General features: G+C 45.7%; 1 protein-coding gene across 2 annotated transcripts in view; it reads left to right on the top strand.

The window, feature by feature from the left end:
* The first annotated feature begins 1,030 nt into the window (after positions 1–1,030).
* Positions 1,031–13,887, top strand: part of VPS37B (VPS37B subunit of ESCRT-I) — a 33,977-nt gene continuing 21,120 nt past the window's right edge. The window contains exon 1 of one of the 2 annotated variants that reach the window (XM_009181925.4): positions 1,031–2,004. In XM_009181925.4, coding sequence (XP_009180189.1) covers positions 1,894–2,004 — 111 coding nt within the window. In that variant the 5' untranslated portion in view covers positions 1,031–1,893. Of the gene's footprint in view, positions 2,005–9,212; positions 10,346–13,887 lie in introns of those variants that run through there. The other variant, XM_031650857.1, reaches the window with a different exon arrangement.

Raw genomic sequence — 13,887 nt, 5'->3', positions numbered from 1 at the left:
GCACTCCAGCCTGGGCGACAGAGCAAGACTCCATCTCAAAAAAACCAAACCAAACCAAAACCAAAACCAAAACAAAACAAACAAAAACCTTTAGCTTACAGATCAAATGAAACAGTTCTTTTGGCCAGGTCCAGTGGCTCAGGTCTGTAATCCCAGCACTTTGGGAGGCCGAGGTGGGCGGATCACTTGAGGTCAGGAGTTCAAGACCAACCTGGCCAACATGGTGAAACCCCATTTTGACTAAAAACACAAAAATTAGCTAGGCGTGGTGGCGCAAGCCTGTAGTCCCAGCTACTCGGAAGGCTGAGGCAGGAGAATCACTTGAACCCACGAGGCAGAGATTGAGGGGAGCCGAGAGCACACCACTGTACTCCAGCCTGGACGACGGAGCAAGACTGTGTCTCAAAAAATAAAAAAATTAAAAACAATAGTTCCGTTAACTGTCATCATTTTTCTGCAAACATGAGCCCTTAGTACAACAGGCTGGAAGGAGAGAAGAGGTCGGCAGAGCCCAGCCTAACGTATGGATGGAGAACACTAGACCTTATGTTTTACCCATGGAGTTGCAGAAGCATCAGCTTCATACACAAAGCCCCTAAGTCTGCCGATAAGCATTTGCTGAATGCCTCGACTGTGTTCAGGGCTGAGTTATGCGACAAGGTCAGTGTGTTATGATGCCAGCGTTGTGGATGCCAGACTGGGAGCCAGGAGACCTGCCAATTACTTGATTTTCAGAAACAAAGCAAAAGCCCAAAACACTTCTCCCTCCCAGGGCTTCAGTTTCTTATGTGTAAAATTAGGGGCTGTCATGGTTAACTTCAGCCTTAGGTTTCTTCCAGTTAGAACTGTGACAGATTCCAAAGTAGGATAATGAGTTCCCGGGCTCCTGGATCTTAAGAGGCTTCCTGATAACTGGGAGACTGAGAGCAACTGCACCCTAAATCGTGTTGTTTCTGAAAGAGCACAGGTTGGCCCACCTGGATGTCTGGGCACCTTCCTCTGAGGTGATGCAAAGGGCCACTCAATGGGTCCTTGCTCACATGCTCCAGCCTTACTGGCCTTCTGTCCATTCCTGAATGCACCAAGCTAGTCCTGTCTCAGGGCCTTTGCACGTGCTGGTTTTGCTGCCTTGAGCTTCCTACAGGAATGGTGGCTGGTTCCTCCCTTCTCATCCTTCACATTTCCTTAGACGCCACCTTCACTGCAAGTGCCATCTCTTACTACCCTAAAGGTCTTCTTATTCTCTTATTTCAGTGTACATTTCCTTATTTGTGATCTCCTAATTATTTTACTTATTTGTTTTGTTTGCGTCCTTTTCATTCTGTTAGCTCCATTTAAGCAGGGGTCCGTTTTGCTTTATTCAGAACTGTATACTCAATGCTCAGTACAGAGTAGGTCTCGAAACATATTTGTTAAATGACTGACGTGGCAGCTCCACAATTCCAAGGAACCAATGACAACTAAAGTTGTTTCCCCATGAAGTATCTGTCTTTTGGGTTCCCTGCATCCGGCTGGGCTCACAGGCTGCAGTAACTTCCTTCCCGCTGCAGGTTTTCCCTGGATCACAGTATCTCTCTTCCTGGAGGAAAAAGGCTTTTATGACCTCATGGCGCACTCTCCTGAGTCGCAGTGACGTCATTAATGCGGTCACGCGTCACAGCCCAATCACAGGGCCCTTCCTCTCCCTTTAGAAGTCCCGACTGTCCCTGATAATTCCACTTCACGCGAGCCGCGACACTTACGTCACGTCCGCCCGCCCGCACAATGATGACGTCACGACCCAGGGCTGGCGTCACGTGCCCCCCCCCCGCGGGGGGCGGCCCTTGAGGGCGGCGCTTCCGGTCGGTGGAGCCTGGTGACCGGAGCGGTGGTGGCGACGGCCGAGACGCGGGGATGGCGGGCGCTGGGAGCGAAGCCCGGTTCGCCGGGCTGTCGCTGGTGCAGCTCAACGAGCTGCTGGAGGACGAGGACCAGCTGACGGAGATGGTGCAGAAGATGGAGGAGGTGAGCCGTGCTGAGCTTAAGGCGGCGTCTGTGGGGCCTCGAGCGGGGTTCGCTCCTCGAGCTGTGGCCGGAGGCAGAGGCGACCGCGGCGCCTCCGGTCGTGTTCAGGGACTGGGTTAGAAATGGGGGCGCTTGGGGAGGGGTTCGGGAGCCAGGGAACCGCGACTGGTGCTTAGGCAGGAATAGGGGGCCTGAGAGGGGGTTTGAGGGACTGAGGGGACCGAGACTAGGGCGGAGGCGGGAAAAAGGGTCCTGAGAAGGGGCTTGGGGAGCCGATTGGGGGTCCTGAGACAAGGTTTTGCGGGGCTGAGGACTTAAGGCTGGGTCTGAAATGGAGATTAGGGAGCCTGGAATGGGAATTTGGGGACTAGAGTGCTATTGTTGGGTCTAGGCGGGAGAGGACGGAATTGGGGGGATCTGAGATTGGTTTGGCAGGAGGAGAGGGGAGAGTAATAGGGGGCTGAGTCGGAGGCAAGGATTGGGGGTGACTGAGGGGAACCAATAGCTAGATCTGGTAGAGGTTGAGGGGTTTCCTTTGAGAGGAAAGGTTGGGGGCATCCAGGGGGACTGAGGCAGCTATAGGGGATCAGAGTAGGTTTTGGGGGACTGAGTGGACTAGCCAAATAGGACTCTTAGGAGAGGATTGAGGGTTCCAAGATGGGTTCGGGTGGCCGAGGGTCTGTAGCTGAGTCTGGGAGGTGGTTCTGAGGGGCTTTAAGGGCTGGGCGAGGGTCCCCAGGGTTTGGAGGCGGGAGTCCATGGTTATACCATAGCCAGGGTAAGGTTTGAAGGTTCCCTGTATCTAAGGGGTCCCAAGAGTGCCCCTGGAGTCTGACTTCTTTTGAAGTGGCCCCAGCAGAGTTATGGGGGTTCGTGGATGGGCCTAAGGGTGGCGACAGGATACATTTTTCTTTAAGGGTTGCCCCCTCCACCGAGGAAGGGAAGGTGGGAAATTTCTTGTGGCTGGCTTTGTACCACTGTGTCCCACGTGTCTGAGACTAAGGAAGGTTCCTGGAGCTGTTCAGGAAGAAGATAAAATGGGGGTTTGGGGCTGGCTGCCAACCCTCACCTCTGAGAGTCAGACCCTGCCCAGCCCCTGGAAGGCATGTGCCAGCTCCTGTTTCTGGTTATCTTCCTTCATACCTTGAGGTGTGGCTTGCTCTGGGGTAGCTGACTTCATCCTTGCGGATTTGCAGTGTGTGCTCCCTTTCTCTCAACCAATTTGGACTCATTCTCGGAAAGTCTGATCTTATGGGTCTGGTTCTCCTCCAGGCAGGTGGGCCCAGGCAAATCCCAGCTCTTCCTGGCCTACCTACCACTCCTTTTTGTCTCCGAAGTCTGAGCCGTCCCACACCTACTGTGCTGAGCCTCTCACCCAGGAGCCCGTGTGGGGGCTTTTGGCTTTCTTTCCGAAGAGGGATTGTTCAGCACCAAGCCAGCCCCCTTAAAAGAGAGCTTGTATGGAGGTTGCACATTCAAAATCCCTGGAAAACCCTCAACAGATCATTGTCCGGAGCTACAGAGAGGCCACTGTAGTAAGATGGTATCAGTCTTTCCATTAATACACCCCTTGTATTCATGGGCTTTGTAACTTGGCACATAATAACGTTGCTCCAAGATGCAATTTACCGCGTTTATGGTCTCCATGTGGCACCTTCCATTTTGGAGAATAATAAGTGACAAAATCCATCTTTCTTAGCTGAATGAGTTTCATGTCTCCAAAGAAAAAAATCTTTGCTTAGTTTCTCTGCTTTTCAGTTGCTGGGAGACCTTTTGTTGATTGTCAGCAGGGTTTTTCTGGTTTAATAATAAAATGATAGGTATATTTTTCTAATGTGTAACACTGCCTACAAGTTATTTTGGTATATGTGACTATTCCGTTGCAGTAAGAACTGAGTACTGTAGCTTTGTTGGTGGAACGTTAATAGAAATAAACTGCATTTAGTGGAGGGAAGATTGTGGAAAGAATCAAGTTCATTCTGTTCACTTGGAGGCTGTTAGGGACAACCTCACCTGTTTCCTCTACCTCAGAACCTGAAGCTCATTTTTTAAAGAGAAAGGTAAATTCATCTGGCAGGATTTTTTTTTTTTTTTTTTTGAGTAAAAGTGACCTTCATACCCGAATACCCAAGAGAAGTATTGAGGCCTGAGTGACTCCACTTGATAAGCCTGCATAATTCACGTTAAATTACTCAGCAGTAGTTTGCTTTTCTGGGTGTAGTGCTTTTAAAACACGGAAACAACTTGAAAACCAAAATATCTTAGCTCACCTAGGGAGGATCACTGTCAATCCTGTTGTCCTGGTCATGTGTGGTGCCTTTCTCAGGGAATGGGTGTAATGTGAACAACCAAAATTTTTGTTCATGGTAGCTTTACTCACCTGGTAATGCTATGCATTGGCTTATGTTGGGGGTGATTGTGAGACACAATAGAAGACAATATTTTATGAACTGTCCACTGTTGACCAAATGGAACATTTGCGATGGCGTGTTAAAGAACATTCTGGCTTTGGAATCACACACTCCAGACTGGACTTGGCCGCTACCCAGCTGTGTGATTGCAGGCAAGTCACTTCACCTGCCTGAGTATCTGTTGGAAAAGGACGACAGTAATACCTGTTTTATAGAGTTAATGTGAGGATCAGGTGAGATAGTGCCTGTTAATACTTAACACAGCCCATCAGTAGGGCTCAATAAAAAGTAATTGCAATAATTAATCACTTGTATTAATAGTTCTCTCTTTCTGAAAGAAGACTGACAATCATTAATACCAGATCATCCTGAAAGTTACTAGGATCCCATTTCAAGAATGTTGAGTAAATTATGATTTGCAATTAGCCTAAACAACATTTACCTTTTCCTTGTTTTTTTGAGAAAGGATCTTGCTCTTTTGCCCAGCTGGAGTGCAGTAGTGCAATCTCGGCTCACTGTAACTTCCACCTTCTGGGTTCAAGTGATTCTCGTGCCTCAGCCTCCTGCATTGCTGGGCTCACAGGTGTGTGCCATCACACCCAGCTAATTTTTGTATTTTTAGTAGAGACAGGGTTGAACCATGTTGGCCAGGCTGGTCTCGAACTTCTGGCCTCAAGTGACCCATCTGCCTAGACCTCCCAAAGTCTGGGATTACACGTGTGAACCACCATGCCTGGCCCCTTTTCCTTTTTTTTTTTTTTTTTTTTTAATACTTTTTTTTGAGACGGAGTCTTGCTCTGTCACCCAGGCTGGAGTGCAGTGGCCGGATCTTGGCTCACAGCAAGCTCCGCCTCCCGGGTTCACGCCATTCTCCAGCCTTAGCCTCCCGAGTAGCTGGGACTACAGGCGCCCGCCACCTCGCCCGGCTAGTTTTTTGTATTTTTTAGTAGAGACGGGGTTTCACCGTATTAGCCAGGATGGTCTCGATCTCCTGACCTCGTGATCCGCCCGTCTCGGCCTCCCAAAGTGCTGGGATTACAGGCGTGAGCCACCGCGCCCGGCCCCTTTTCCTTTTTTTAAAATTAATTATTTTTTTTTAAGAGACAGTTTTACTCTGTTCCTCAGGCTGGAGTGCAGTGGCAAGATCATAACTTACTGTAGCTAGAAACTGTTAGGCTGAAGCGATCCCCCTGCCTCGGCCTCCCAAGTAGCTAGAACTACTGATGCACGCTGACGCCAGGTGTATTTATTTATTTATTTTGGAGACAGAGTCTCACTCTGTCACCCAGGCTGGAGTGCAGTGGCGTGATCGCAGCTCACTGCAACCTCTGCCTCCCGGGTTCAAGCGATTCTCCTGCCTCAGCCTCCCGAATAGCTGGGATTACAGGCTCCCGCCAGCACTCCCTGCTAATTTTTTGCATTTTTAGTAGAGACAGGGTTTCAGCATTTTGGCCAGGCTGGTTTTGAACTCCTGACCTCAGGTTATCCGCCCACCTCGGCCTCCCATAGTGCTAGAATTACAGGCATGAGCCACTGCACCCCACCGCCACCAGCTAATTTTTTGTTTTTGTTTTTTTGTAGAGATGGGGTCTTGTTACGTTGCCTCTTGAATTCCTGGCCCTAAACCATCCTACTGCCTTGGTTTCCCAAAGTGCTGGGATTACAGGCATGAGCCACCATGCCCATCCAAACATTTACCTTTCTGTGGTCAAAATGAGTATGTATTTGAGTAGGTATAGGATGAAATGGTAAATAAAACAGGCCTTTCACAGCGTAGAATCTCTTAACCGGAACTGAAGGATTTCTTTCTTTTTTTTTTTCCTAATTGGCAGAAGGAAGTGTTTTAAATTGTAGAGTAAGGCTTCTTTAAGCCTGAGGGGATATTTTGTGGAGGCTGGAAAATGTGGCTAGGTTTTGAAGGCATTCGCTGTTAGGTTTAAGTGCAGCTGTTCATTAGGCTTCACTTACATTGTTTTAATTGTGGCGTGTGAGTTTCAGTGCAGTTTAAGTAGTGAACATGGTTTCGGAGCTACAGTCTCATTTTCTGGTCCTGTGTGTCAGTTTCTCTCTTCCTGTTCCTCCTGTTCATTATGCAATTCCCTAAATGTAGTATATCCTTCATGATCTTATGCTCTTGCCTGTGCTGCAGGCTGATGTTTCATATGCATGTATTTTATTTTTATTTAAAGTTATTTTTACATGGCAGTGGAATGCGCCTTCATCTGCCCACATTAACCCCATTGGACTTGCAGGGCACACCCTTAAAAGGAACTGTCGCTTACGGGATTAGGCAACTAAACCGAACCTCTTGAGTCACTTCTTCACTCTGCTTTCTGAGGAAGTGCTGATTGGTTGCTGCTAACTAAAGATTCCACTAAAGATTCAAATTGGGGATCTTTGTTCCCATGGCTTGAAAATGCCCATGCCTGTGTGAAAAAATGCTGAGGGTCTGAAAGACAGATTGTTTTGTAGAAAGTAAAGAGCTCTGGTCTGGAAGAAGCTGTTTCCCTAAGGCGTGTTCGGGTGTGATTTGTGTGTGGGGCTGAAAGCTACTGCATGAATCATAATGGCTCATTGAAACGTATTGACCTTGCTTTAAATCCAGGGACCGGCTCCTGAACACACTCTGAATCCTGGTGAGACTGTGTTTTAGAAGCTAAGATTTGCACTCTGAGTATAATACTACTGGAGTTTTTTATCCATGTTGTATAATCATTATGTACCTATAAAGGCTTCAACTTTTACGTTTAAATCTTTTCCATGGACCTTTTTACGTGAGTAAAAAATTTACTGTGCCTAGGAATATCTACTGAAATTCAGTTGTATGCCAGTTTATCGGTAAGTGAAGCATCAAGATTTCATGGAAAGCATGGAGCTGAGTTGTGTGACCTTCTTTAAGTGACTTAAACCCTGTGCTTCAGTTTCCTCAACTGTAAGGGAAGGATAATATGCCTGCCTTTTAGGGTACTTGTAAGGCTAAATGTCACAACAGAAGTGGTACAGAAGAAGCATTCAGTAGAGGCCAGCTCCCTTTGTTTTAAGATGCAATTTTCAGAATATGTAGACTAGCTTAGATGAAATTTGATCAATTTATTTAGTTGCTCTTGTGCATTTGCTAAAAGTGCAGTAGGGGTGGCATTCCACAGTGGTCGGAGTCAGAACTGGCTTTTGATACCAGCAGTGTGACATTTTGACAAGTATTTAGTCTTTTTAATTGTAGTTACCTCACTGGAAATTAAGGAGAAAATAACAATAACTTTTTCATAGCATTGTTGGGTAGATTAAATGAAATCAGTATGTAAGCTGCCTAATACCGTACTTAGCACAGAGTGAACACTTGGTAGATCATTATTGTTAGCTGAAAGGTGTGGTCTCCTTGATGCCCAAATGGAAGATTCCATTTCAGTTCCACAGCTATTGTACACTTCCATGTGCAGAGCATTGTAAAGGATAGATACACAAGTGGGACATAATCCCTAGGTTATAATTGGGGAATAAACTAAATACAGAGATGTCTACAATACAAGAGGGAATAGGGAGTTTCAGTTAGATGAAGGGCTCTAGAGGAGGATGGTGGTGATGGTGGCATAATAATGTGAATGTACTCAGTGCCGCTGAACTGTCAATTGTTCTCTTAAAAATGGTTACGATGGAAAATTTTATGTATATTTTACCACAGTTTTTTTAAAAAAGAGAATAAGGAAAAGGCCAGGCTGGGTGCAGTGGATGTAATCTTAGCACTTTGGAAAGCCGAGGTGGGAAGATTACTTAAGCCCAGTAGTTTGAGACCAATCTGGGCAATATGGCGAAACTCCATATCTACAAAAAAAAAAAATTAGCCAGGCGTAGTGACACACACCTGTAGTCCCAGATATTCCAGAGGCTAAGGTGGGAGAATTGCCTGAGCCTGGGAGGTTGAGGCTGTGGTGAGCCATGAGCATGCCACTGCACTTCAGCCTGGGTGATAGAGTGAGACTGTCAAAAAAAAAAAAAAAAAAAGCCAGATGTGAATTCTAAATGACATTGAAGTTCAGATGAAAAAGCTCTCTGGCTGCATTATGTTTCTGATGCAAGAGGCAGACTTTGTTTTCTAACTTACGTCCCCACAAAACAAGAGACAGACTTTGATAGGTAGGTAAGCGTTAAGAAAATAAATTATTAAATAGGATAATATCTACCAGAGGACACAGAGAATAAGGAACATTGTGTACCTGCCACCCAGCTGAGGAAGTAAACACTGCCAACCAGTGGAACCTCCCGCCTCGTGCTCTGCCCTCAGTGTGCTCTTCCCCATGCCCACTGTCGTGAATTAGTTATTTCTCTGAGTAGGTCTTTGGTGGACAAAAATGGGGGGGCTCGGGAGGAAGTGACACAGGCACAGAGGCAGGAAAGCAGGGACGGGTTGTCCAACGAGCGAGTTATCATCTACTTTGGCCAGGTGGCATGTACTTGTGTGTAGAGAAATGACAAGAAATAGGGCTGGTGAGGGAGAGTGTCAGGGTGTGCGCCCCGTGGTGGTTAATTTAGGAGGAAACGGGGAGCTTCGTGACCATTTTGGAGCAGAGAAGCAGTCAGGTGAAACTTTTTTTTTTTTTTTCTTTTTTTTTCTTTTTGTGAGACGGAGTTTCACTCTTGTTGTCCAGGCTGGAGTGCAATGGCGCGATCTCGGCTCACCGCAACCTCTGCCTCCCGGGTTCAAGCGATTCTCCTGCCTCAGCCTCCCGAGTAGCTGGGATTACAGGCATGCGCCACCACGCCCGGCTAATTTTGTATTTTTAATAGAGACGGGATTTCTCCACGTTTGTCAGGCTGGTCTAGAACTCCTGACCTCAGGTGATCCGCCCACCTTGGCCTCCCAAAGTGCTGGGGTTACAGGCATGAGCCACTACTCCCGGCCTGAAACTGATCTTTAGGAAGGTTAATCTGGCAGCAGAGCGTGAGTTGGCTTGACGTGGCAGGACCAGGTTGGCTTCGGAAGTGGAGGTTAGGAAGAAATTAGGATTTGAGCTAGGGCTCTGGGAGAGGTATTTGGACCAGCTGGCCAGACTCCCTTTCTCATGTCCCTTCTCTTGCTGACCTTCTGAAGTGCTTTTCCCACCTCAGTCACAAGCACGTGGTCCCTTAGCTTCTTTGTATACCTCTCCTGTGGCATTTGACACACATTTTGTAAGTCACTTCCCTGTGTCTCCCACTGGCTTGGGTGTTGCATTTTGTCATGTTTGTCTTTTTGTCCTTGGCACTCAGCACAGTGCCTGGCACCCAGGATGTGCCCGGTGAGTGCTGCTGAGTGAGTGGTGATAACCGGGCTTGAAGTGGAAGTGAGTAGGAGATGGGGCTCTGGTGAGTGGGGAGGGGAGGGGCAGTAGGGGTGCAGGAAGGATGGAGTCATTGAGGCCGGGTTAGGCTGAGCATGAGGGATGGGCAGGGCTCTGTCCCGCAAGCATTTGGAGTGTGGTTCTGGAGCTCAGGGAGAATGCTCTGCTTGGTGATAGAAATTCGAGCCACTCTCCTCCAAGTGCTTGTGGAAATCAAGAAGAATATAAAAGTTTGAAAGGCCACTAGGAGCTATTAGTGGGTTGGGAGAAGGAAAGAGGTGCCATGGAAGGGATTGGAGAAACGAGAGAAACAAGTTGGATGACCTAACATCCTGTTAGAGACTGGCCGGAAGAGGAACCCGGAAGTAGACTGCACTGTTTGACCCTCACCGGTCGGTTGTATGCAGAGTAGTTGTGCTCTTCAGCTGAGGAATGCCAGCCTTGTTGCCTGTTTGGCTTCGATTACAGTATTTGTAGCCGAATGTTGCTATTCATGCCAAGTACGCAGTGGGAGGTGATCTAGAAGACCGTGTGTCAGCCACTCGTAGGTAATCACTGGCGCTCAGAACATGCTGAGACAAGAGTTCTCGTTGGTTTATTTCCTTCCCCAGCCATGTAAGTTTTCAAATTTCATCATTGGAAATGATGTCTTACCCAGTGATACAAAAGCAGAGGAAGGGTCTTTGTAGAATTTCTTCCAAGCGAAGAATGAAAGTAGAGAGGTGACTTAGCTTAGCTTTGTTGTCTCTAGAATACATTACAGTGTGTCAAGGGAAAGCTTTTCAAAGTATTTGTCATGGAATTGTGAGGAACATTGTTCATTACTTTGTCAAAGGGTTTATGTGAAAAGTGGATATTTGAATAATTTGTTATATTTCAAGCAGTGTTATAACTAATGCTTCTTTTAAATCAAACCTTTTATTATCTCCAAGGTTAACTGATGGCACCTCGAGGTTATATTTATATCTGCAGCCCAGTGTCTAGGATAGTAGAGGAACATAGTGCTAATTAATGATTGTCATCAGCGCTGGGTGTGGTGGCTCACACCTGTATATCCAGCTTCTCCGAAGGCTGAGGTGGGAGGATCTCTTGAGCCCCACGAGTTTGAGACCAGCCTGGATGACATAGTGAGACCCTGTCTCTAAAAAAAAAAAAAGTGGGCTAAAATGTTTGCCATCAGACAGCAGTTTTCATTAATGTGAACATGACTGAGGTCAGGAAGTTTATTCATGTACCCAGCCTTTGCGGAGCACCGGTGGTGTGCCACTTGGGGGATGTGAAACCAGTAAACCACATAGTTTTCATCATTTAGGATCATGCAGGTGTACAGGGTACCCGTGAAACCCAGTAGTGAGGCCAACATGCTGGTGGGGGGAGATCCAGTAGTGAGGCCAACATGCTGGTGGGGGGAGATCCAGTAGCCTTTGGAAGTAGGGGGTCAGCAGGGAGTGTTTCCTGGAGAAGATGAATGACTCATAAGTTGTGATTCAGAGAATGAGTTAAGAGTTAGCCAGGTAATGAGGGAGAAGGGCTCCCAGGCATATGGGAGGAACAAAGGCACTTAGGGAAGAAGCTGGGACAGAGGGAGAGTGTGTGTGTGCGCAGGAATATTACAAGCATTGCTGGAGGGACCAGGGCAGGGCGTAGTGGGGGCTGAGGCCCAAGAGGCAGCCAGGGACCAGATGGCCTCATATGCCCTGTTAAGGAGCTTGGGCTTGATCCTCTAGGCAGGGAGCCGTTGGAGGATTTAAGCCAGGGAGTGCTGTGGTTGGTCACACTCATCATTTATGTAGATGCATCTGGCAGACAGGGGAAGGATGGATTTGAGGGGATGAGATTAGAAAGCTGGGATATGAGTTAGGAGGCTGAAAGATGGTTGAGAAAAATGATCTTTGGGCAGCTCAGATAACTGACTTCAAGGACACATATTGGACTCATAGCAGAGCCTGCTGAGTCTTGCTTTGCTCACAGTTCAAATAATAATTCACTTAGTCATATGGTTTATCTACCAGTGGCAAATGTTAACACTAGGGAAAAACTAGAAGAGCCAATAACATCATCAAGAAATAAGTGACAGAAAGAGGAGGCAAAAGCCATAAAAGCTGCACAAAAATTGAAAAGTTAACTGTTGAAGCATCACAGTTAAGACAGGATTTGGGTTGCTAGGAAACTTTGGGGCAAGTATTTAACCTTCCTAAATGTCAATTTCCTCCTCTTTAAAATGGGAGTGAGTAATACCATCCTTATTGAGTTATTCTGGGGATTAAATCAGATAATGTGTATAAACTGCTTTACACCATGCCTGGCAAGAAAAAGAACCCAGTAAGTGGAAGCTGTTGCTGTGAATACGTTTTGTGGCTGTTTGACTAGGGTAGTGTTTCCCTTAGATCTCTAATTTTGTGGATGTTAATTGTATTATAATGACATTAAAAAGAGTTCCATGGTAAATAAATTTGGGAATTAAAGAGGGGTTTGTGTTTTGTTTTTTTGAGACAGGGTCTCACTCTGTTGCCCAGGCTAGAGTGTGTTGGCATGACCATAGTTCACTACAGCCTCCATCAAACGAGCCCCCTGAGTAACTGGGATTACAGGCGCTTGCCAGTATGCCTGGCTAACTTTTTTGATTCTAATGTAGATGAGGTCTTACTATGGTTGCCTAGGCTGGTCTCAAACTCCTGAGCTCAAGCAGTCCTTCTGCCTTTGCCTCTCAAGTGTTGGGATTGTAGGTGTGAGCCAACACACCGGCCAAGAGGGGTTTTGTTTTGTTTCTTCTGCTGGAGTGTGTGGTGAAGTTCCAGAGGGGCAGCTTACACAGTATTTCTCATTCACACTTGATTGCAGAGCTCTTAGAAAAGCTCACAGGACTGGGTCCTTGGGGGCACACTTTGGCAAGTGCTTATTTAGGGGAGAAGCATACCTGTCTGCCTCCATAGCCCGAGGGCATTGCTCTATCAGAGACAGCATCACAGTGACTTGATATTCATCCCGACAATTCTAGATCCTCAAGGAAAGCTACCTTAGTTTCATGTACTCTGTTTAAGAAGGCAGGGAAGTATAATAGTATGTTTTATTTCTGATCCCAACTAATCAAACTTTTAAAAATAATAGTTTTTACATGTTTATTATAGAAAATTTGGAAAACACAGAAAGCCGTAGAGAAGAAAAGTGTAATCACATCATATCACTACCCAGAGATAAACACTGTTAAAGCATTTAAGTTTTTTTCCTTTGTTGTTTCCTTTTGGGATTTTTTAGAGTTTTTGTAGAGGTTTTTGTTTGATTTTAACCTAAAGTTATACTCTGGGTATTTTCTTATTTTTTAAATCAGAGTATTCTTACATGACATGATTTTTAACAACTACGTGATATTTCATGTGGATATATCATTTATATAACCATTCCTTTATTGGATATTTAGGCACTTTTTTGCTGTCATAAATTATAATGCAATTAACATCTTTGAAATCTGTTTAAAACAAATCTGTTAAAGAAATCAACATTTAACTTTTTTTTGTCTTGTCTAGGCAGTTTTTAGGTAAAATATCTGATCCCTTACATGAGATATGATTATATAGGTTTTTCATTATGAAATTTCAGTGGAGTAATCTCAACAGATTCTCTTTTGACTAATCCCTTTCCCTACCCACAGACTGAAAACAAAATTCCATTATTAGAATAGCATTTTCTCATTTAAACAGAATAGAAGATGAGTAATTGGAGTCATGTGAGAGTTAAATTTTATCTGTTGAACCAAATTCCAGGTCAGGTGTTGGAAAGTTCATGTCATGATGTATTTTAAATGTAAAAACAAAATTGTCAAAAGATACAGTCTTAATAAACATAAATCCAGGGTCCACCTGGATAGGCACTTTCTTATTTGCACCTGTGTAAAGACTAGTCCGGAGAATTCTTAGACATGAATTTCCAGAAATTGTGGTAAAAAGGAAATAGAGATGAGGGGGAAAAAAACAAACCAAACAAACCAACCCTAAGCTCTTCCTAAACAAATGAATGCTTTGGTCGTTGGTCCTGGCCAGAAACTATTAATAAGAAAATCAGAATTTAGGAATTCTGTCTTCCATAAACTTTGTTTTTGGAATGGGAGGGGAGTAGAAGCTGTTAACTGACACCCCTCATGGTCATGTGGTCATGACTAG

The sequence above is a fragment of the Papio anubis genome, chromosome 9 (assembly GCF_008728515.1).
Source record: "Papio anubis isolate 15944 chromosome 9, Panubis1.0, whole genome shotgun sequence".
NCBI classification, from domain to species: Eukaryota; Metazoa; Chordata; class Mammalia; order Primates; family Cercopithecidae; genus Papio; species Papio anubis.
The sequence above is the reverse complement of the archived record's forward strand: the minus strand, read 5'-3'. Positions and strand labels throughout refer to the sequence as shown.